The 25,637-nt window shown below is 34.1% G+C and overlaps 1 protein-coding gene across 2 annotated transcripts; it reads left to right on the top strand.

Annotated features, from left to right (window-relative positions):
- The first annotated feature begins 1,951 nt into the window (after nucleotides 1-1,951).
- Nucleotides 1,952-25,615, top strand: LOC130893877 (neuropeptide-like 1). 2 transcript variants are annotated; one of them, XM_057800315.1, is made up of 7 exons: nucleotides 1,952-2,169; nucleotides 15,199-15,377; nucleotides 19,063-19,223; nucleotides 19,327-19,518; nucleotides 21,307-21,546; nucleotides 23,886-24,072; nucleotides 24,245-25,615. In XM_057800315.1, exons 1-7 carry the CDS (start codon nucleotides 2,104-2,106, stop codon nucleotides 24,393-24,395), a joined length of 1,176 nt encoding a protein of 391 aa, XP_057656298.1. In that variant the 5' UTR covers nucleotides 1,952-2,103; the 3' UTR covers nucleotides 24,396-25,615. The 2 variants fall into 2 exon arrangements, with proteins under 2 accessions (XP_057656298.1, XP_057656299.1); XM_057800316.1 differs by lacking the exon at nucleotides 23,886-24,072 and having other exon boundaries at nucleotides 2,004-2,169.
- The last annotated feature ends 22 nt before the right edge of the window (nucleotides 25,616-25,637 follow it).

The raw sequence follows: 25,637 nt of genomic DNA, 5'->3' as shown, positions 1-25,637 counted from the left end.
TGTCGACCATTTTGTTTGATCTACCATAGGCGTAGATACGTCATTTTATAAATTTATTATTTTATGCGAGAAAGTATTCGTTCAAACGCAATCGAATCATTGTAAATTGGACGGTATTATACGCTGTTATTAAAAATTAGAAAAAAATCATTATTATACCTCGTTAACTTGCTACAACTGATTATTAAATTATAAAACGTAAATAGACGAGTAAAATGTACCGACCTGTAAGGGAGTTTGGCTTAAACAGGGCGCCAGGCGTGAACTGAGCCCTTTTTTACCCAATTCGTCTATTAGAACTTCGGTAGTATTTTATCTGACGTAAATAATCTTGTCGTCGTAGAATTATCCTTGACGATTTGGTTATTGCCATCAGTTTATTCAGTTCTTTGTGTTTAAAACCACATACTGACAAAACTTGACGCAATGTTTCTAAACTGGTATAATTTTTAAACATTCGAATATATTTAAAATAACTTGTTGTGTTTTTTTATCTAAATTTCATTGTCTTCATTCCCCTATGGTGTAAATAACGCCATATTTCTTTTATTTAACGAAATTTATCAATTAAATAAATCTCACTTAACCACTACACTGCTTATTCAGACTATCTAGCAGGAATATTTTAAAGAAATTGTGAACATACGCATTCCGACAGCTTAGACCAATAGAAATACATTTATGTTTACGATTCGATGTTTTTATTGGTAAACAATGGGGATTTGCTAGACGTGGAACGAATTTTATACGGGGAATAGACATTATTTTTCATTTCTTAGGTTGGTATAAGTGCGTATTTATGAAATATCGTTTCTTCCTTCAAATAATCTTGTCGTCGTCGAATTATCCTTGACGATTCGGTTTTTGCCATCAGTTTATTCAGTTTTTTGTGTTTAAAACCACGTGCTGACAAAACTTGACGCAATGTTTCTAAACTGGTATAATTTTTAAACATTCGAATATATTTAAAATAACTTGTTGTGTTTGTTTATCTAAATTTCATTGTCTTCATTCCCCCATAGTCTAAAGAACGCCATATTTCTTTTATTTACAGAAATTTATCGATTAAATAAATCTCACTTAACCACTACACTGCTTATTAAGACTATCTAGCAGGACTATTTTAAAGAAATTGTGTACATACGCCTTTCGACAGCTTAGACCAATAGAAATACATTTATGTTTACGATTCGATGTTTTTATTGGTAAACAATGGGGATTTGTTAGACGTGGAACGAATTTTATACGGGGAATAGACATTATTTTTCATTTCTTAGGTTGGTATGAGTGCGTATTTATGAAATATCGTTTGTTCCTTCTGCAATTGATATTAGAATTTGATTTAAACAGCTTTCTCACTTTTTGAAACGTCTACTATGTTTGCTAGCTCGCGCACTTTAAGTCGAAGCTCATCCAGTGGATTTTCTTCAACATTTCTGGAGTCGTCACAACATTTGGTCGACCACTGCGATGCTGGTCCTTGCAGGTCGTACGGTCTCGTTCAAACTTTGCTACCCAATTTTGTACTGGGAGGTGCCGTCTCACCCAGATGATTTAATAAATTTTAATTTCCTACCATGAATAATTCGATTCTAAAATTTTTTCATTCTGGTAACTTTTCATAAAAATTCGATGTCGTATAACCAAAAACATGTTTACAACAATGTTATATAAAAAGTTACAAAAAAGTTTGATCTCTATACTACTAAATGCCCTTTTGTAAGAAATATTCTTAAAGAATTTTTTTTTGTGTACAAATCCTATTGATTTGCGAATAGGAATCACAACCGTTTGAGCTAATCCTACACTGTATACGTCAATGTGGTACGAAAGCGTCGTTTTTCATTCCATGTATTTATCCCTTAAATCCAGCAAATTTCTGGAAACATATTTCAAACTAGCCTGTAGGCAGATGACAGAATAATATAGCTGTGCCAGCCCCAGAGTTTTCATTTAGAGTCTGCGCTCTATCGGTATACCTCCCCCGCTTTGAGCTTGTATAAAATAGAGGCCGTGCAAACGAGATGTGAAGTCGTACGTGTTGATATCTGAATCAACAGTTGAAAGGAAATTATTTTGTAGTTTTTCTTTATTTCGAAGAGCATGAGTAAATTTTTAGAGTTGAATTTTGTTTTTGGAATTATCGTTTTTTTCATCAAATCATCCAGGGTGAGTAATTTTCAATCAATATTCCCAATCAAGTGAATAAGAACACGTGCTAGTATTATCAAATTATTATACTTTATATTCGATGTATAATTAAAATCTTTGGATATATAGGGCGTACTCAAATTAACGCAGTTTCTAACAAACACAAAAATCTAATTTTCGAATACAATTTTTATTATTTAAAAATCAATGTTATCTTATTAAAATATATAGAGTGTTTCGGTACTTTAAAGTATGTTAAAACAATGCTTTCATAAAAAAATTCACTCACACGACCCCGCGTTTCTGAATTATAGGCCTTTAAAGTTGCGACATCTAAACTTCAAGTATATTATGTCTAAATTATAAATTCGAACATTATGAGTTTTTAATAGATTATTACGTATGTCTATGTAGTACGTTTGACGGAATAAATAATTCTAAACTACTATTTGAAAGTCAGGAGCAGTTCACACCCAATGGTTAACAATCCGTAAGTTTTACAGGGACAAACTGTACAATCTAAAGAAAGCACAAAAACATTTTTTAATCGATTTTTGAACTTAAGGGCCGCAGTATAATAAAAACATACATATATACATTTATTTATTCACAAAAACATTCAAATTTAATCAGTGGGATATTTGACCTTGTTTATTCTTAACTAATTTATCAATATCCGCCCCAATGGCCGTTGTTGCAATTCTCAAACTATTTTCAAGATGAACTTCGGTAATTCTGGTCCTTGTTTTGGATTTCACAATCTTCATTTGAGAGAATTTATCCTTTAAAACAGAGTTACACTGCAACTCTATCAATTCCATCTGCATTTCTTCAGGTACATCTTCCGCAGAAACACTGAACGGTCGTGCGAATAAATTTTTTTTGCGAAAACCGATTAAACGTGATTCGATTTCTGTTTTCAAATCTTGAAGCGCAGAAATATATTTATCCATGTCTGAAATCTGACAAGACGACCACTGATTGATCCATAAGTCCAGCTTCACTTCAAACGTTTTAAAATTATCAAACAATTCATGAACCATATTATTTTTTCCTCGCAGTTTCTCATTTAAGTCATTGAAATGCATTGTAATGTCGGTAAAAAAAGCCAAATCACCTATCCATGCTTCATCAATGAATTGCGGGACGGCTTCGTCTTTACTTTCCATAAATGCAGCAATTTCCTTCCGCAAATCGAACACACGTTTCAACATTTTGAACATAAATTTTCCTGATGAATAATGCAGTGATATTGTACGAAAGAGATATCGGGATTGTTTTTCTTTATCAAAGCAACAAGTCCTTCGTTTTAGCCAGTCATTGCCGGTGCACCATCTGTGGTGATTCCAACCGAATTTGATGTATTGAGATTATATCTATTTAAGACCGTTTTCTGCCAATTCTTCTACCCTCCTTGCCACGGTAACACCAGACAAACTCACTTTGGAGAAAAGTTGCTTTTGTGAGGGGTACAAAGCTTCTGCTGCTGCTTCCATGCATTCTTTTATGAATTCGCCGTCAGCGAATGGTTTTGAGCTTCGTGCAATTTTTTCTGAAATGATGTAGCTCTCCTTTACACTTGCCCCACTGTCTTACTTCGGTTTTTGGAAGGAATGCTGCTGTCGTTGGAGTTGTTTTTTCAATGCGTAATTGTCCTTGAAGATGTGCAAACTTAGCGGAATGTTTTGAATCATAATGTCGTTTGATATTGTATTCCTTTAACACAGAAACTGATTCATTACAAACGAGACAATGCAAATGATAATTCATTTCAACTATCAGCGCAGGACACAAACACTTCCGTACACGCTGACTCTCAGTAGCGAACTGAAACTAATCAAACCGTTGGCGTCTTCAAACGCACGCCCCACGCGCATATGTGAGTCGTTGCTGCGTAGGTAGGCGCGCCTCAAGAACGGGAAACAAAGAGTAGGATGGTCCACTTCGAGAAACCGGTTTGGTGACGTAACAAATAACCGAAAATTACGCAAATCTTACTCCTTATGTAAATTTGGGTCAATATGCATTTTATGATGTGATATTATGGTCAGAAATTGACCAGCTTTGCTGTGATATGTACGCAAACTTGTAGATATTGTCGGGCCGCCAAAAAACCGAGCGCGGGCCGCGGGTTGAAGACCGCTGGTTTAGGAGATATGTAGAAGTAAACCGTTCGCCATAAAGAGACATTCTGAAGAAAATTAACATAATTATTTATTGAAAATACCCTAATTTTTCGCATTAAGCTCCGGAACACCCTGTATACGTCACATTATACTATTCCGATATTTTTATTTGGCAAAAACTGAAACAAATGATAGAAGGTGCTATACGGTGGGGGTACGGGGTTTTAATGAATGAATAACATACAAAAACTACTCGAATAGTTTTACTTAGAAGTGTCCAATATGAGGACCATTCGTCACACGGCATGCTTCAAGTCTAAAGTCGAGGTTTTTCCAAAGGTTCTTCAATAATTGTCGTATAGCTATTTCATTCCTCTTTTTTACTTTTGAAATGTCAGCTGGTAGTAGAAAAACATACAAACGATCCTTAATGAAACGCCAAAAGGTCGAAATCACCTGGCGTCAAATCTGGTTTGCAACGAATCCGACGGGGTCGGGTACAGCGACGTCAAACCAATCGCGTACATCATTAAGCATGTGAAGTGGCGCACTATCTTGTTAGATTATGAAGTTCTAAGGTTCATGTTCTTCAAACTGAAGACGGACCGTTGCTGTAGAGTTAGAAGGTACCTAAGCAGTCCCGGTTAATATTGCCTCACCAAAAAAGAAAGACCCATTATCTTTCCGCCGGGCTATGGTACAAAAAAGCCATTTAGAGCCAGTAATAACTGTAGACGGCAAAACTATCCAAACAGTGGACATAATCGAAGATTAGCCTTCTGAACTAACACACGAATCTCTTCACCAACTCTGGATCATCCCGTGCTCTTTCCTTCACAAATGTATTCAAACTGATGTTACTATCTACGGATGTTATTATCACTTAGAGGATTACGATTGGATTTAATACGGAACGCACGTTAATTACGGAAACTTTGTACTCGCTGGGTCCCAACTATGTTCACTGACTGAAAGAAAACACTCGCCGAATGCTGCTTTGGAGTTTCTTGACCATCACAATACTGATGGAGAAGATGTTGTTAAATCTACTATGATAGATGATGAATCATGACACGCCTGAAACGACACGACAATCACAACAATTGATGCACACAAATTTTCCAACGAGGCCCACAAAATTAAAACGAATCTTCAACAGGCGGAAGATTATGGCAAATGTTTTAGAGGACCAAAAAGTTTTGTTGCTTGTGTAGCCAGGGAAAACAATGCAGATGTCCCGTCGCCACAGCGTTCGTTTAACCCAATAGTTCCTTCAGCATTTTCAGTGTGACATTTTCCAACACCCAACTTACAGTCCCGACCTAATGCCTAGAAATTTTCATCTTTTACCTAAATTGAGCATTGGCTTGAGGAGTGGCGTTTCCAAACTTACTTGACACTTGACAAATGACAAATGACAAATGACAAATGACAAATGACAAATGACAAATGACAAATGACAAATGACAAATGACAAATGACAAATGACAAATGACAAATGACAAATGACAAATGACAAATGACAAATGACAAATGACAAATGACAAATGACAAATGACAAATGACAAATGACAAATGACAAATGACAAATGACAAATGACAAATGACAAATGACAAATGACAAATGACAAATGACAAATGACAAATGACAAATGACAAATGACAAATGACAAATGACAAATGACAAATGACAAATGACAAATGACAAATGACAAATGACAAATGACAAATGACAAATGACAAATGACAAATGACAAATGACTTGTACCTTATACCTGGCTGAATCGAGGATTGTAATCTTACCGACTCTATTAAGAATGTTATCGTTTATAATTCAACGTTTTTAGGTATTGCTGGTAGTCAATTACCTAATTTTAATTAACAGAATTCAAATATACTGTTCGTTATCTCAAACCAGCACCCTAAGTAAATTTTCTGTTTTGATTTATCATAAATCACCCTGGTAAACTTAGTGACAGCGCCAAGGAATCGATATTCCAGGAATTTCATTACATATTATAAAATTGATTACACAGAGGATTTGACATAAATTATAGAAATTTTACGACGTAATAAAACTATATTTTAATAATAAATGCACCATATAGGCGGTATAATTAATTGAATTCGTGGAATCGAGGTTAAACCTGCGGGATTTATTAATTCAATATCAGAAATTCAATAAATGAAAAAGCAATTTTAACGATTCGTATAGGAATTCGGTCAGGCGCGAATTGGCAAGTTCAAAAGCAATAATAATAAAAACGGTGAATACACACGTACGTATAGCGTTTCAATTTGATTTTTATTGCACAGTAAAAACTATGTGTCTGTTCGATTTAGCTTTGCAAACGTACGTTTGTCAATTTAAACATATATACAGGGTGGTCTAACGAAAAGTTTGCACCTAACTTTTCTCTTTTTTTTTTGTAATTAAATTCAAAAATGCTCGGACACGTCGATTTTGCTTTTGAGGGGGATAAATGTGAATAACAAGCCAATTTTAAATAGAAAGAGGGGTCGATTGATATATTATTTGAAAGGGCAAAAAATTGTCTTTCTAATGATACCCTATTTGTTGAATTTTACTAAAACAGTTAATGCGAAAACGGCTTTAAAGACATTAAGTCGATAATTTGGGTATTGACGAAAAATACAAATTATTACGAGTGGAAACAATTACAAATTGCATCCATTTTGAGTGTTTTAAGTTTGAAAATAATTTGACTCAAACTCAAACGAATTATTCGCGAGATTGTGGATATTCTTCTTCTATTCTTTAATGGATGTTGGCGGTAACATTTTCCATTATTTCTCTATTTCTTGCGGCGTGTATTTACGACTTTCGATCCCTCTCGGACCTTCGATCTTGCTCGCAATTAATAGTTGCGGCAATCGATATTTCGTATTTTATGATTTCGATTTTGTTAACACGTCTTAGTATCTCTTCATTTGTTACTGAATATCGATTCATTCACAAACAAACAACGAAGCAAAATTTAAAAAAGAATGTAGTAATAAACAGTAGTTGAATAATTATTTGTCACATTAACGTCGACTTTTGACAGATACAAAAAAAAGAAGAAATGTTTGTAAATACTACGGAAACTTTTCGTATTGCGTATTGATTATGGGAAATGATTCATAATGCTTTTGAATTTACACGAAAAACTCATCCAAGTTTGCGCTTAATGAGCTAGTAAATTAAAACAAGATGGCGTCACCCGGATATTTCCGTAATTAAAATATCTCGCAAACTGTCGTTGTAACTGAATTTCTCTACGTAGATGACTTCCATGTAATTATAATTTTATAACATAAAATAAGAATCTTAATAAAGAGAATAGAAGCTAGAAGGTATTGAAAAAGTTTCTGCAATTTTAAATTTTTTCTACATTCAATAACTATGGTCTTAAATATTTTTTTCTTTTAAAACTAATCTTAGTATATATATTATTATGAGTTTTGAGGTGTTATTTTAAACAATTATACAAATCCCTAACTTCCGTGTAGATCAGTCATGTCAAAGATACGGCCCGCGGGCCGTTTCCGGCCCCTTGGCCGTATCAGTAAGGCCCGCGATCGCAATGTGTCACGGAAAGAAGAATTTTACAGCTTTTAGACTTCATTCGTTTCCTTTACGGATGTTTTAAATACTCGTACTCTCAAGTCTACGGATGTTTTTGAGTAATTTCAAGGATAGTCGCCATCTTTTAGCAGCAAGCGGAAATATCGAGTGCATCGACGCTATGTGAGTCAGTTGAGTCAGTGGATTGTTTTAATTCATATATGACAAATAAAATTGGTGAATAAATAGACGAATTTACAAATGTTGGAGCAATTCACGTCTTATCGGACAATTAATCGAAGTAATGTGATAAGATAATGTATCTTTTGTTTTTGCTCACTGTTGGTCGTTTGAAATTCAAAAATACGAGGTGAACGTGAACTCAGAATGTGTTGTCATACGACGAGTGCTATTTAATTTAAATCGATAACATTTCCATGCTATGATTTCTATAGAAGAAGCACAATCACAACAACCATGTTTTACGAATTCAATCGTGATCGCACTTCGCCACAGGACGAATTTCGTGAAGGTCTTCCAAATCCGCTATTATGCCAAAAAAAATTGGGCGTAAACTGATGTTGCAAGTTCCTCATGGGACGTACCGTGAGATTAAAGCATACTCGAGAGTTCATTCCACTAGTATACATTCAAGACGTCTATGAGATCGTGACTGTATGGGTCTTTCAAGATGAATCAAATCCGACAAAAGTTGTCGCGCACGAAGCACTGCGAAGCAAATGGTTGCCCGCTTTTTCGGAACAACTGGACTGGATATCATTACCGTTCTATCAGAGCGGTTAATTCTGAATGGTACAGCAGCATTTGTTTGCCTGAAATCTTGGAATAAATCAGGGAAACCAATCGCGGAACACGAATCATTATCCGCCATGATAATGCGACCTCACAGATAACAGATCAAAGAAAAACGTTTTTGAACAGTCAAAATATCGAATCGGTGGGTCATCCGCCTTACAGTTTTTGTTTGCAACGCCAATAATTCTATTTTATTCCTACAGATCAAAAATATATTGCGGAGTCGACGTTTTTCTACACCCGAAGAAGCGGTTGATGCGTTCGAATCATATCTCAATCGGAATTGTTTCAAACGTATGCAAAAATGTATTGTGATCTTCATATTTTGGAAAACAAGAAAGTCGTATCAAATTATAAATATTTTTTTTTCGTTTATCCTACATCAAAACTTTCAAGTTTTATTTAATCATATCAATGGACCGCCAATCTATGAACCGATAATGTGCTTGAATAGATTTTACGTTTCATAACATTTGATAATCAGAAAACTAGTTCTGAACTTCGGTAAATTGACAAGCTAGTACCAGTTCGTGACTTATTAATAAACAATTTGTTCCCTTACTTAATATATCTTGTGTAATATTTGGCGAAGGTGCTGTAACCGTCGTCAATTATACAAATTTATTTATATCAATTAGCTTTGTTGGCGGTAAATTACCCTGAACTTGTTCTGTCACCAGATTCATGCGCAGTTTGAAATTTGAAAACATGTCCTGGATTTAAAATACTATGTTCGTGGAGTACAGATTTATGATTCCGAACGTGTTCTGAATACGTCCAATATATCCTCGGACATGGATAAGTATCCTTTTTGTGATATTTACCACGAAATATCCTCCAACCTATGTGCTTTTCTACGTAATTGTATTTCAAAAACGTGGTAGTTGACAAATATGAAGAAAGAACCTTCGGCCAGTTAATTATATAAATTGTTTTCTCCTAGATAGTTTTGAATTACAAATTACAAGTTCTTAAATCGTTCGTTAAGGAATGTATTCAAAATATATTCGGAACAAAGCATGCGCATTCAGATTACATTCGCGATGTTTCTAAATTTTAAATCACCAACACCCTGTTGGCCGTGGTGAGCATGCAAATTATTAAAATTATAAAAATACCTAACGTGTAAGGCTAAATTTGCATTTATGTGATATCTATTTTAGAAAATTTGCAATCTGATTATTTTTTACGCGAAAAAAATTACAAAGTTCGTTGTTTTTCAAAATGCGATAACATCAAAAATAACGAACTTTGCACTACCGAAAATTTGCAGCCTTATTGTTTGAATTTGCACCGTCGAAAAAATGCGATAATTTATAACGGTTTTTTCATAATTAGTGATAAACACGGCGGATTAAATTATCCGATTTATAGAAAAATAAACTCTTATTTATTATTTTACTTAATTCTACCATGAATATTCATTTTTTAACAAGACTTTTATACGGAAAATCAAAAATTCATCGTACTTACTTTATAAGTACTTGCAAAATAAATTATGAGGCCCAATTATAATGACGTGCGTTAAATATTTATTTACTAAAATTAAATAAAATCGCAATGAATGGCATAGTACAAAAACTTCATTTTTTACACGTAAAGTCGTAGATAAATACTGATCATTATTCTTTCTCGTATTTTTTACATAAAAAAAATATATAGGCATAGCATTTATTGTCCTTTCAATCAATCAAAACGAATGTACGTCGGTAAGAAGTAAAATAATTCATTCAATACTGATCAAATGAACTTACTTGATGTAAAAAACTTGCTTAACATTTTGAAAGTGTTACATTTATTTTTTGAAAAATAATATAATGAAAGGGACCGGTCTAGTACATTCAACTTTTTTATTAAGCCAAATTTCTAAATTTTATTTTTATTTTCATTTGATGAAATAACCTTTCTGAACTATGCTGCAAGGTACATTGAAACAATTTCGATTATGCTTTTAATATTTACAGTTTTAGTTGTGCAACAACAATAAAACCAAAACCAAAAGTATGACGACCGGAAAGTTTTTATGCATTGAAAGTGACTTATTGTATTATTTCCGGCGAAGCTGCAACAGAAAATGGTATTTGCAAGTTTAAAAGTAATCTTAGAGTGTAAAAAATGAAGCTTTTGTACTATGCTGTATAATAGAAAGGATTCCACCCTACGATCCATCTGGGGTAGCTCATTATGTAACTTATTCGCGAAGTTTAAAAGACACGTGGATGTTATCGGATGGAACCAAAAACGCAGTCAGGAAAACTTACAAAAAATCTTGTCCAAATGTAGAAATGCATTTAATATTTTATGTAAAGCATTGAGTTAAAAATGCGGATTCATTGCGATTTTATTTAATTTTAGTAAATAAATATTTAACGCACGTCATTATAATTGGGCCTCATAATTTATCTTGCAAGTACTTACAAAGTAAGTACGATGAATTTTTGATTTTCCCTATAAAAGTCTTGTTAAAAAATGAATATTTATAGTAGAATTAAGTAAAATAATAAATAAGAGTTTATTTTTCTATAAATCAGATAATTTAATCCGCCGTGTTTATCACTAATTATGAAAAAACCGTTATAAATTATCGCATTTTTTCGACGGTGCAAATTCAAACAATAAGATTGCAAATTTTCGGTAGTGCAAAGTTCGTTATTTTTGATGTTATCGCATTTTGAAAAACAACGAACTTTGTAATTTTTTTCGCGTAAAAAATAATCAGATTGCAAATTTTCTAAAATAGATATCACATAAATGCAAATTTAGCCCTACACGTTAGGTATTTTTATAATTTTAATAATTTGCATGCTCACCACGGCCAATAGGGTGCTGGTGATTTAAAATTTAGAAACATCGCGAATGTAATCTGAATGCGCATGCTTTGTTCCGAATATATTTTGAATACATTCCTTAACGAACGATTTAAGAACTTGTAATTTGTAATTCAAAACTATCTAGGAGAAAACAATTTATATAATTAACTGGCCGAAGGTTCTTTCTTCATATTTGTCAACTACCACGTTTTTGAAATACAATTACGTAGAAAAGCACATAGGTTGGAGGATATTTCGTGGTAAATATCACAAAAAGGATACTTATCCATGTCCGAGGATATATTGGACGTATTCAGAACACGTTCGGAATCATAAATCTGTACTCCACGAACATAGTATTTTAAATCCAGGACATGTTTTCAAATTTCAAACTGCGCATGAATCTGGTGACAGAACAAGTTCAGGGTAATTTACCGCCAACAAAGCTAATTGATATAAATAAATTTGTATAATTGACGACGGTTACAGCACCTTCGCCAAATATTACACAAGATATATTAAATAAGGGAACAAATTGTTTATTAATAAGTCACGAACTGGTACTAGCTTGTCAATTTACCGAAGTTCAGAACTAGTTTTCTGATTATCAAATGTTATGAAACGTAAAATCTATTCAAGCACATTATCGGTTCATAGATTGGCGGTCCATTGATATGATTAAACAAAACTTGAAAGTTTTGATGTAGGATAAACGAAAAAAAATATTTATAATTTGATACGACTTTATTGTTTTCCAAAATATGAAGATCACAATACATTTTTGCATACGTTTGAAACAATTCCGATTGAGATATGATTCGAACGCATCAACCGCTTCTTCGGGTGTAGAAAAACGTCGACTCCGCAATATATTTTTGATCTGTAGGAATAAAATAGAATTATTGGTGTTGCCAACAAAAACTGTAAGGCGGATGACCCCCCGATTCGATATTTTGACTGTTCAAAAACGTTTTACTTTGATCTGTTATCTGTGAGGTCGCATTATCATGGCGGATAATGATTCGTGTTCTACGATTAGTTTCCCTGATTTATTCGAAGATTTCAGGCAAACAAATGCTGCTGTACCATTCAGAATTAACCGCTCTGATAGAACGGTAATGATATCCAGTCCAGTTGTTCCGAAAAAGCGGGCAACCATTTGCTTCGCAGTGCTTCGTGCGCGACAACTTTTGTCGGATTTGGTTCATCTTGAAAGACCCATACAGTCACGATCTTATAGACGTCTTGAATGTATACTAGTGGAATGAACTCTATTTTTTATAATTTCAATAATTTGCATGCTCACGGCCAGCAGGATGTTGGTTAAATTATCTACATTTCAACAGTAGCATGAAACCGCTAGAAATATTCATAATGATGATACAAACTAAATTTTTTTTGTGAAAGGAAGAAATATTTGAGCTTCCTCGTTGAACAAACAAAATCAGCTGAAAATTGAGGCTAAAATTGAACGTCAATTCACTCATTAAATCAATATTCTAGATTATTCTCAACTACATATAGGTATAATCTTTTCAACTAGTATGAGGTGTCGTATTTTCCTTCCAATACTACTGAATGAATCTCAATCTATTTACAAGTAGATATTCAATTCAATAGGGTGCCATTCTAAAGCCATTTATAATACTATATCGCTGATATATTATTTACTGGTGTAACTGATAAAACTACCACGTGGTTGATGACAAACTTTTTTTAATTAACCTATTTATACATTTTTTCTAAAATGCTTTATTTTTCCACAAGGTTTTAACAACACTATGTCATATTGTTTATATAATTATGATTTTTAAACAACCCTACGTTCATAAATAATACTTTTAATATAGAACCAGGGCCGGATTAAGCTAGGGGCTTGGGGGGGCTATAGCACCGGGCCCCAGGTCCAAGAGAGTCCCATCATTTGGAAATCATTCTGTATTTTTTGATGTGTTGATACCACAAATCTAACGTATTGATATTATTTTGTGAATTTTTCCGAATTTCCGAATTCCTTAAAGGGACTCCGTCATTATTTTTAACCCGGGCCTTATAAATCCTAATCCGGCCCTGTATAAAGCTTCTCAGTATAAGTGAAGCTACAAATCCATATCAGAATCGGAATCAGAAGAACTGTCACGACCAATGTTTATAATGAGTTTATTTTTTTGTAATTTCCACATTTTCTTTTTTTTTCTTAATCGTATGATTAACTATTCCCAATTTTCAGGTTTTTCATTATTTATAGCCTTCGAAAACAACTGTTTAACGCCACTCATTTTCATATAATCATTTGGAACTTCTCTCTTCATCTCTTTAATCACAATGATCTAACAACAGTCTAACAACTTTTTTAGACGACGCCATCTAAAAGTTATTCGTTCTGTATTCATTTACATACAGAAAGTTGCGTTTTGAGTGTTCCATAGAGTGACAGTTGACAGTTCCGAACTGCAAAACACTTTCGGGACGCTCTGGAATGACCCTGGAGTGATTCTAGCCACTTCAATGTTGACAGTTTCACTTCGATGATTTTGCATAACCTTAAATTTTTTATTTTCTGATATTATTAGTTTAATCCGAAGTTTTATCTAAATTAATGAATAACAATGAATGATATATTTATTTTCTTTCGTCAGTGAAATTGAAAAAGTTTTCGTCGTATAGAAAAAAAGGAGAAATATTTACAAATTTCATAGAAGATTTTTCGACTTTCAACATAATTTACATCGAAATTATGCATTCTAAATCGTTCAAACTTTCAGAAATCATTTTTAGTACGTAAAGTAAATCATCACTGGATTATATTTTTATTGAATTGGATTGGCTGCACTCCAGTAGCGGTAATTTTGCTTCTTGACTTATCCATTAAGATAAAAATGAGTTTCATTTAAAAACAAGATGTTGGTAAACACCGGAAAGCGCTCAATCATCTGGTTTACAAAATCAAGCCGTTAACCCGTATCCTGAAACTTCAATCATTCAAGAGACGAATATTTTTTCCAAGGTCCAGTCGCCGAGTTACAGTTTTTGTAACACCCAAGCTCGTACAAAGCACGGTTCGCTTCCGAGGAACGCTCTGGACTTCCATGGTGTTCTGGAGTTCCATGGTAACCAAAAGGTTGTCTTTACCATAAATCCATGATTTAGCACTTAATAATTTCCTTTTGATCTTACAAAAAAACGTTAATAATACCAAAAGAAACCTATTACGCGTTCAAAACGCATATTTTGTGGGAAAATGTATAATTTGATTGGAAAATGTTGTGGAAAACTAGCTCAAATGAAGAATACTTGTTTCTTCGTTTTTTTTGTTCGGAAAAGTAAATAGAAAACCTCGAATGCTACAAACGTAACAAAAATAACGGAAAACTGAAATATTCCTCTCGAAATAATAAAGATAAAAAGTGACAAACCAAAAAGAAGTGACAGTAGAAAGGGAATTAATAGAGTAATAAACTTAGGAAAATGTAATATCGCGATTATGTAAATGAGGTCCGTTGGAGTGAAACTACGAGACATTCAGTGGGCTAGCAATTGAGAAAAGGCTAATATGTTACCGATTATTTCATAAACACAACTTCCATCCGACAGAACGATCACATCTTTTAACACAAAGTTTCGTTACTCCCACTAGTTGGGCAATTCAAATAAGATAAAAATTTAAACGATCAAAGTTTTGTATAAAGCAAATTTATTAATTCATAAGGAGTTTGGTTTGTTTCAGGTATTATCGTATGATATTATCGATCAAAACCAAGTTCTCTTAGAACTATTAAGCCCACAAGAAAATCCTTCTATTCATGTTCAAGCTTTACGAAGAGAATTATTGAAAAAAGTACAAGAGGCTCTGGAGAAACTCGACGATGAAAAAGATTATCAGAAAGCCCGCGAGGCGTTAGCCAGGTAGGAGATTTAGTAGATTTCAAACAAAAATCCAGAATATATAATTTGTTATTGCTATCATTTATTTGAATATGATATAAAATTTAATTAAAAATCAGTTTTTCGTATAAAAACTTCATGAACCGGTATTTGAATGGTTTGGGTAGCCAAAATTAGTTTTCTACATTCAATAAAAAGCTATATTTTCACTACATATCATAAAACGAAATAAAACAAAATTATACACACGTAGAAATTATTTTCATAATTTTACGTCAAACTTCACTCGTATGACAACACGGTCTGAGTACGTTCAATATTAGAAATGTCAAATTTTATGATGGCAATGACAGTTGACATAATCACATCAGTGTTGCCATATCTCAAAATTTAAGTAGCAAACCTCGTACTAACGCAACAAAAATTTTTAGCTTGATTGATGGTTTTATGTTTTAAAACATTTAAAAAAAATATAATAGCCTGCGGTTATTTGAATGGAAATTCACATACAAGAACAATTTGAGTAAAAGTTAATGGTCAATATTATCTGTGAAACAATTTCTCTTTGGTATATACAAAGACCGCCGACGCAATCTAGTTGGATTAAATGGGATGCGTCACTCTTGTGGTTAATTCAGTTTCAGTAAAGAGGGTAGCTTTTAGCCTGAAATTTGCCGCATTCGAAAGTCTATAGACGAGTTTACACTGTCAAATAAAGAAATAGGTCAATAGAAATGAGAGATTGAAATTAAATGTCCATTGAATCGAGTTCTATATAATATTTATTATTAAAAATGATAGTACATAATGTCGTATCTAGAAAATACTTTAATATTATTTAAAAGAAATTAGAATTGCATTCTCAAACAGTTAATTATCTATTTTTATTTATTTATAATCGTAGATTGTGTCACTTCAAAATTATGTTTAATAACTTATACATACAGGGGGTATCTCATAAGTAATGTCGGTTTTTATATGTGAATTTAAACATGTCGAAATTGGACAGTTTATTGATGACGCAAATTATATATTTTCACTATCTGATACATTCGCAACAAATTTTACAACTTTACTACAAATTGAATGAATCGAATTCATTTCAATTAATTGGATAAATACCTACGAGGTCTGGTTATTAAATAACGAGAATGGTTACGAAAAAGGGTTTCTATTATAAAAATTATTCTACATTCGAATGCTCCCTTTCAATATACACCCCTTTCCCCGCCACACACCTTTCCATACGTTTTTTCCATCGATCGAAACAGTGCTGGAAGTCTTCTTTGGTGAGTGCCTTTAGGATCTTTTTTTGCTTTACCGCTTCCATCGACTCAAATAGGGTCCCTTTCAAAGCCGATCTTTTTCTAACCTTTCAAGGAGTCAGATTTTTTGGCACCAACTTTTCTAACCGTTTTTTGTTGCCGTTTACAGCCTCGGCAATCATCCGGATGCTCATTCGACGACCTGCACGCACGATTTGGTTGATTTTGGTCACTGTTTCCGGAGTTGAAATAATCACAGGGCGACCTGGGTGCTGGTCATCTTCAGTGCTCTCTCGGCCTTCACTAAAACGCTTACACAACTCAAAATCACGCGCACGAGATAAAGAATTGTCCCCATAGGCCTATTGTGACAATTTATAGCACTCAGTCGGAGTTTTTTTCAATTTAACGAGAAATTTGCTACTACACAAATACCTCGACCGTCTAGGGCGCCCTCTAGGTTTGCATTCTCATTATTTAATAGCCAAACCTCGTCCGCAACATTCCTATTTATATTAAAATTAACGCTGATAACATATTCACAAAATATATTTCGATAAATTTACGTCGTCTGAATTTTTCTGGAAGATACCGAAATTTTTCTTCATTATTCTAATGCTTTACGATATTCAACATATAAGTTTTTGTTTTGCGCGTATATGAATAGTTTTATTTGTATTTCGAGTCGGAAACAACCGACATAAAACTGTCCATGCGTAAAACATGGATTTTATATATTCACAAACAGCGACTGGATATGTCCATGTGTACATGGATATTGCAACCGTTTCAAGTCGAATGGCATGTCGTTCGGAATCAAAAGAATCCGTGAACGTCTTCCCCTTTCAAAATTGTGGCTTCATTAATTTCATCACAAGTTGGGTGCCTTTACGAAGTCGTGGATGGTTTATATTCCGCGACATAATGATTACCGATCCGATCATGAGGTGTTAACGTTGGATAGTTGACAACATCGTCTTGGTCAGTAAAGGAAACGATGGATTTGAATGTCATTAATTCGTCGACTATATCATTTTGATTCTGAGAACTCAAGTCATCTGATTGACGACAACGAATCAGTACAACGAAAATACTAATGAAATTATAGAATCAAACGTACCAAAAAAAATATCGTTTACAGTAAAAAAAAATGACTGGAAATGTTGTTATTTTCATTGGGTTTGGGTTCTTCGTTGTTGAATGATGAATAAATGATAATTGTTTTGATTAACAAAAACTCTTGTTTAACAATCTTAGGATTATTGCCTAATACTTAAAAGTTCTTAAAAATTACAAATTTTAGCACGTTTGCCTGTCACAACTACACTGTCACTTAAGTATATCTAAGAGTGCTTGTCCCCTGCCAACTTAACCAAATAAAAAATTAATATAAACATGGCTACCAACTATATATATAAAAAAAATAGTGTGAAATAGGTCGGATCAGCTGTCAATTTGATCAATTATCAACAGGAAATCATTTACAGACTTATGCAATTTTAGAAAGTATCAATTGGATGGAAATGGGACGGCCAAAGAATTGGGCTGTTAACATGAGAAGAAAATATGGTACAGAAGGGCTGCAACGAGCCTTCGAAGTCTGCTTTGAACTATAATGAATGATGTTGGATTATTACTATAGACAACAACGTTTTTGCAGTCAATACAAATCCTTCGCTCAACCATACAAGCTCTTTGTAATTTTGATGTTTGGGAAAAACATTCTCGATAAGTTGTATTGCTGGATATTAGTTAAAAACTGTTAAGAATCTGTCCCATTTTCTATAAAACCAATGAATGTAGTGGCTCTGGTAACATTATCAATACCAATAGGGGTTAAATATAACAATTCTACGTTGTTGATTTCGATTCCATCGCCTCCGTTCAAATTCATTCCACGCATTTGCATTCCTTGTCAGTTTTACTTCCTCTTGTATACTTTCAACTCGCAGCACAGCGAGTTCTGCGACTTAAATTTGTGCGTCTAATTTCTGGCATCTTAAAAAACGAAAATTCAACTGGAAAGTGAAGGAAACTTTGTATTTTCCTTCATAAGTCGAGTAGAGGTGTATAATCGGTTCTTTGTCCCCTTTGATAATCACCAGAACTCGTCGCAAAAAGTCGTCCATTCGAGCGGGAAATCTGGTTGTGAGTCTGGTGGAATTATGAAGATTTGGTGTACTTCGAAATCTTTGCAGATGGTCAAGCTATCAATGCCGAGATGTATGAGATTTTGTAAGAGAAATAACCAGATTTAAATAAAACATTTGGATCCAAAGGAGATGTTGTGAATGTAGCGCGATAATATTTTGCTTCTAACGGTTTTACCAAGGTCTCAAAGAACTTACTGAACATTGGGTTAAAACCATAAAATACCATAAAATACAAATGGATTAAGTGTGTCCAACTTTAACGATAAACCACAAACTTAATTTCACTAGGTGGAACAGTCTTCCCGAACAGAAAAGAAACTTGCAGTCTTTGGCGAAGAACGGCTACATCAGGACGATACCGGATGAAGAGCCTGATCAATATAAGAGAAGTTTAGCTAAAATGACAATAAATGAACAGCTTACGCAACAATTGGAAGAGCAGAAGCGTGGTTAGTACATGTTTTATTCACAATAGTGCATTATTCAACGATAGATTATAACTCACGCAAATGAAGTTGGCCACATATTAAAACCCGATATTATCATTTTCAGGTTTAGAATCTTTAGCAAGAAATGGTGATTTACGCTACAGGAAAGAACAAGAACTGAATAACTTTTCAAATAAAAGGCATATCAGTAGTTTGGCTAGGAATTTCGAACTGCCGCAATCAGGAAAACGATCTTTGAGTAGCCTAGCAAAATCTGGAGACCTTTATAAACATTCGCAATATAAAAGAAATGCTGGTAAGTTGTAGTCGTTTGGAATCTCCTTTTATTTTTTTCAAAAACCATTTTTGGGCTCCGCAGAGAGTAAATATCATTAGATGCTATCAAATTTGCCTGTATTTATAAGCGGAAACATTTTATTAGATGAGTTCTTTATTGTCTCATTTCTTTATCCAGCCAATCGAACCATAAGTTCGTTGAATCATTCCGTTTCGCTGTTACACTGTCCCAAATTGAATCCAAAATTCATTGGCAGACACAAAACGCCTTCTAAAAATCTAAACTCGAAAGTTTGTTGAAAAACAATCCGTACGCTCATGGTAACTGGTCAGAAGAGTAAAAAGAAATCGAAGGATTCGTTTCCGCCGCCTCCAATAGTGTATTTAATTGTTGTTTATGCTGTGGTAGCCTCAAGCCATTGCTCCCGGAAACGCTCTAATTAAAATCGGCCTACTTAATTCATCCACCGAAGGATATACTACTATTTAGTTAAGAATAATTGGAGTTAATTTTGAGCACAAGAATTCCTGGTGCTTGTGCAACGAGAATCGTCCAGAATTTGTTATCAGACTTTACTTCACAGGTGGAGGATCTAGCCATTCGGCTTTTCCGTCTTCAGAACGAAGTTTTTTCAGCATCGCAACTTGCTTGCTGCTATCCAGGTTTCCTGTACATGCTGGGCACTCCGGAGAATCCTCATGCTTGAATCTGCGAAGGTATTCTCCAAAAAGCATCTGGGTCAAGTAGTAATTCATACCTCCGTGGTAGCGACAGAGGCAGTTGTCCACCCACTGAATAAGTCGGCAAATTCATCCCTCCTTAGGCGGATCATCCCAACAACGGCCTATTCTATTTGTTAGGTTATCTGTTCGGTAGATCTCCGGTAAATCGTAAGTCTCAGGGCGCTCAATCAATAGACCGAAATCATCCTCCTTTCTGGTTAGTACCTCTGTAATACGTTGCCCCAGAGAGCTCTTCTCCTCTATTTTGGACCTCATGTTGTTCACTCACGATCTCTGTCTAGCATCAATCATCACTTCCAGATATCCGATGGATGGTTCGCCGGCTTTCTGACTTTCAACTTTATTATATCCACTTTTTTCTAGCCTCTGCTCTACTAGTTGTTAGCCTACTGAATGTATCTGTCTAGAGATCTTCACGAGAACCCTAACAAACGTGATCTCTTCTTATTGCTTTGCCACAATTACTATGGCCGCGTCTAGCCCATGATATTCCACAAGACCTAGCACTGAGCCTTGAGGTACCCCTCTATTGACTTTGTACCACTTGGGACCGTTCTAAGTGTTGTTTTTGAGAATTTTGTTTGTGAAGTAGCCGGCTACCATCTTCTGTAAGTGTCTTGTCAATGTTATATTACGAAGATCCTCCGTAATGACATCTGGCTATGTTGAAGGCGTTATTTATGTCAAGCGTCACCACTAGACAGTACATCTGTCTTTTGAGATCGCTTTCTTTGCAGTACTTATGACGAGATCAATCGACAAGATTGGAACGAACTTTCCGAAAGCCGTATTGGTTTTCTTTTAGTAGCAGCTCTACTTCAGCTTCTATTCACCAGATTTGGCACCAAGCGATTACTTCCTGTTCCTTAACCTCGAGATTTCTATCAAACGAAGACATCGCAAACATAATGCCTTTCAAACAACTTTCAAAATTTACGCAATTCATTTGTTGTTCATAATAAGATTTTATGAATATTTCTACTTTCATTATTGGAATATTCTTGTAAAAGTTGCGAGAAACTTAATCTAGTTTGCAAACATCTTTTGTTCGTTTGGATTTCAGAAACATCAATCCCTAATACAGGCAGTAAACAATCTTCGAACAATCCAATCGGTTACAAAGAACCATTGTCGGAAAATAAAAAAATTTCGGACGACTCTAAAAGAAGCAAAAGACAAGTGGATTATTATTATGACAATGGCAACGAGAATTATTTGCCCGTGTATCAAAACGCTTACGATTATGATGATTTGATGCAGGATGTGCACGACGCGGATCCGGATGTTTCTAAAAGATTTTTAGGTACGTGTTTACGCATTGTTCATATACGTTTTTATTGATTTAACGTGATGAGAATTCGATGAACGCACGCGTTTAAATTAAATCGTCGAGCTATTTGAATAATTATATTGGGAATTAATCATAGGAAAAAAAAATAATAGAAAAAATTTCAATGATTGAATATTGAGCTCAATACAGGGTGAGGCGCGTAAAGTTGGATAATGGCGTGTACAGTTACGTTAAAAATCTGAAATCACGAAGCTGTTTGTTCAAGATGTTACCCCGAATGTGGCACATCCGGTTATACCGGAAGTAGACGTCAACTTTGTTTCGATTTCTTTCTACATTTTGAAATAATTCCAGTCCTTATTGAATAGCAATATCTCCAATAAAAAACGAAGTTTAAAATTCGTTAAACTCGTTGGTACAGTGGAAACTCGATTAACCGGATTAATTGTTGTCGGATAATCGAATGTCCGGATAATCGAATGTATGACGAAAAGCAGGTTTTGTGAATTAAAATAAGTTCAGTTTCAGCTGAGGTAAACTCTGTTTGTTTTTCAAAACATTCGAGAGCTGTTTCCAGAGCCTGTTTTGCTTCATCTTGAGATAGTCCTACATCATTTTCCGCGTCTAGATTTTCTTCTGTTTCATCTTCTCGCATTTCCTGCTGTTCTGCAATATGTTTGAACTGGAATACTTTTTCACAGAGTAAAGGGCCGGAAATCGGTGGCCCAGTTGATAGTTTTTGTAAAAACCAACCAAAGCGTCTTCTAAAAGTTCGTTTTTCGGTTTTTTCATCATTTTCCGAAGTTTACTGCGATCTTCACTATCTAATTTGCAGGTGTACGACAAAATTGAATCGGTATATACTCATCAGCTAACTTACGACCGCATTCCCATTTTTTTAATGAATCAATAATATTTATTTTGTCTTTAAGCGATAACACGCTTTGACATTTTCAAATATTTAGAAGCGACACGCACATCAGCGCGGGGCAGCGATCCCGAAGGGCGCGGACGAGGTACTGCCAGTTCCGACTCGTTCGTGCTTGCATAAACTCGACTTTTAGTACATATATTAAAGATTTTGTAGCTTGGCTCAATATTAATTACTTATTTAATTGGTCGCAGTTGATAGTCCGGTATTTCAATGTTTCAAACTTAGCCTTGAATAACTACAATGTATTCATATTCATATTTTGATTATAACTCTCTGTATTTTATTTTTTGCTATATTTCTGTGACGATTATTGAACCAGAAGTTGTTAAAATATAGTAAAGTTACTTGTAGGACACGATAAATCAAAAACGTGTAATCCGAGTTGATTAACAAACACGTACCGTTTGAGACGAGGCGATAAAATATAACAAACTTTGTAACTTTATAACGATTCGATTAAGTAATGTCAAGGTACTTAATATTTTGTATAAATATCTTATTCAGCGTAATAAACGACGAGAGATAGTTGTATGGTTGTCAAGCATACGTATTACGGTTACCGCCAGGTTGTCGGAGGTCAGTACTGACATGTTAGATATTGTTGTTACTGAATGTGTAAGTTAAAACTATAACAATGATTTTGAAGATTTACTTTTGAGTATTGAGGTTTTTCAGCGCCATCGTACACTACACAACTTTGTCTTTATATACGGCATGGACCTGTTCCCTATATCTAAATTCAACCACTTTTGAGATATTTCATTATCTTAGATGAAACATAACTATACTCAATTGAGCATTTTAACAATATCTCTTATATTGTTAAAAAATTGCAATTTCTTGACGATGTTTTACACTATCCAAAATTTTTTATGCACAATAACTTTTTTTCGTAGTAGACGGAGAATCCATGCTTTATTTAAATAGTTTTTTAACGGACGGAGAGGGAAAAATTAATACCTACGGTGTATCTTACCCACTTACTTTATTTATACACTAACACTAATTACACTAAGCCGGTGACTAATCACTGAACTAATCACTAACTAACTATATATAATTCTTAACATACTAATTTATTTAAATACATCATTCACTTTTATTTATTATTTACTGATTACCACGTCTGCTAGAGACTCGTTTATATACACTATAATAATTTCTAGAATGTTCGAAATCTCTAATTTGCCGTAAATAAATAAAAACATTTTCGTAACAGTTGACTCTATAAAAACGGCTACAACATACTGTAAACGGGTTTTAAAAACAATATACCGCCGTATATATGAAAAAACATAATTTAGCCGGCTTCACCGTCTATGTCAGTGGACGGTTTCGTAACAATATATTTTTTTAATTACGTATTGAAAATATGGAACGTCTCCTGGAAACACTGATTTGAATAATTCTTTATTAGGATCGGTAGCAAAAAGCGGATGGTTTCGACCATCATCATCGTCGTCGTCGTCAATGAGCTCAAAATATTTGAATCCGGATAAACGTCATATAGGGTCATTAGCACGATTAGGTTGGTTGCCATCTTTCCGCCATATTAGGAGATTTAATAGATCCGGTCGATCCGCAAGCGAAATCAACACTTGCAGGTTATTTTCCGACAAAAACTATTAAACTTAGAGTAGAGATGTTCGGAGTAGAATTAGTGTAGCGGTAGTGTAGTGCACGGTAGATAGAATGAATGTTTAATTTAGGTTATGTCGATCTAACCTAACATTTACGTATTTAATTGACATTAAGTAGTTCCTGGTTTCTTTATAGGGAGACTTCCCCAGATGGGGAAACCGAAGTCGACGGCCACTCCGACGACGCATCGGTATTATTAAGGCCCCTTAGAAGACTACATCGATTACCAGAAGAAAACGGTTTTATCAGAAGAGTTTTCTACCATCCCCTTACGACCAAATATTAATAATATTAAATAACAGTAATAGTTGATAGACTGCATTTGGTTAATACGAACCACGTGATAAGATATTATAAAAATTATTTTGAAAAACTGTTGTACCTCCAAATATTTCTTTCTTATTCCTTCGTAGGATTCTCCCTTTCGAAAATTAATTATTCTGGTTTTCTTTACGTTTCGATATTTTTCAAAAATATTTCAACTTCTTGTTACTAAAATATTATATTAAGCAAATCGATATAGTGAAAACCAAACTATAAAACTACTCATGAAAAACAATCACCCTCTCGTTTTAGAATTTGTCTATTGGTATGTTTATGTCATAGCGATCCAAGGCTGGTAAAGAATAGGTTGCCCCATAAAGAGATAATGACAGTTGAAAGGGAGAAGCTATTACGTCACTTGTTGGAAGCGATCCGAAGTATAAACGATGTTTACGTTTGATTTTTGCCATTTGTGGTTAACTCTTGCTTTATATCCGCTTTTTTGGTTGATTTTTTATAGTAAAGTTATATTTTTCATAAATAGTTCATGTAGAAATTACTTTAGAGAACTAAATCTAGATTAAGAAAACTTTTTTGTGTATATAGAGAACCTAGATTATTGTTGAGACTTTGTTTAGTGACAATAATCAATTATTTAAGGTAAGCTCAGGTAAAATATATTAAAAAGATATATTTCTTGAATGATTATGAGCATGTATCCTCGTTATACTATTGGGTATTTTAGAAGAATTTTTCTTCATGATTTTAAATATATTTAGTGTTATATTTATCCTCAAAAACGGCCATACAAATCGATAAGAACCAGGCCATTTCTATGTTCTCGTCTGTCAGCTTTCAACAGATGACGTCTCGCATAGATCGGACGTTATTGGGTAACCTATCCTCTAACAACCTTGATAAGGATTGACATGCGCTTACGTTACCTAATTGGCATGCGGAAAAATTATTTTGTTACATCAAACATAAAGTTTTTGTTTCTTTATTTTCATATTTATTTACTGTATAGAATTACGTTTTAAACAATTGTCCTCAATACCGGGAAGCTTTCAATAAGGTAGAGATGTAAAATTTATGACGACTACATTCGTCAATCTGTTCACAACGTCTATATCTTCAAAAGATATATTTTAGCGGTTATATACGGCTGGATACTTTTTTTAACTTGCCGGTGGTAGAAGACTATATTCCTATCCTGTATTTTTCGAAAATAAAAGAAACAAATTACTTAAACAACAAAACAAAA

This window comes from Diorhabda carinulata, chromosome 5, assembly GCF_026250575.1.
Source record: "Diorhabda carinulata isolate Delta chromosome 5, icDioCari1.1, whole genome shotgun sequence".
NCBI classification, from domain to species: Eukaryota; Metazoa; Arthropoda; class Insecta; order Coleoptera; family Chrysomelidae; genus Diorhabda; species Diorhabda carinulata.
Note: the sequence above shows the minus strand (reverse complement) of the source record. Positions and strands in the feature narration are given on the sequence as shown.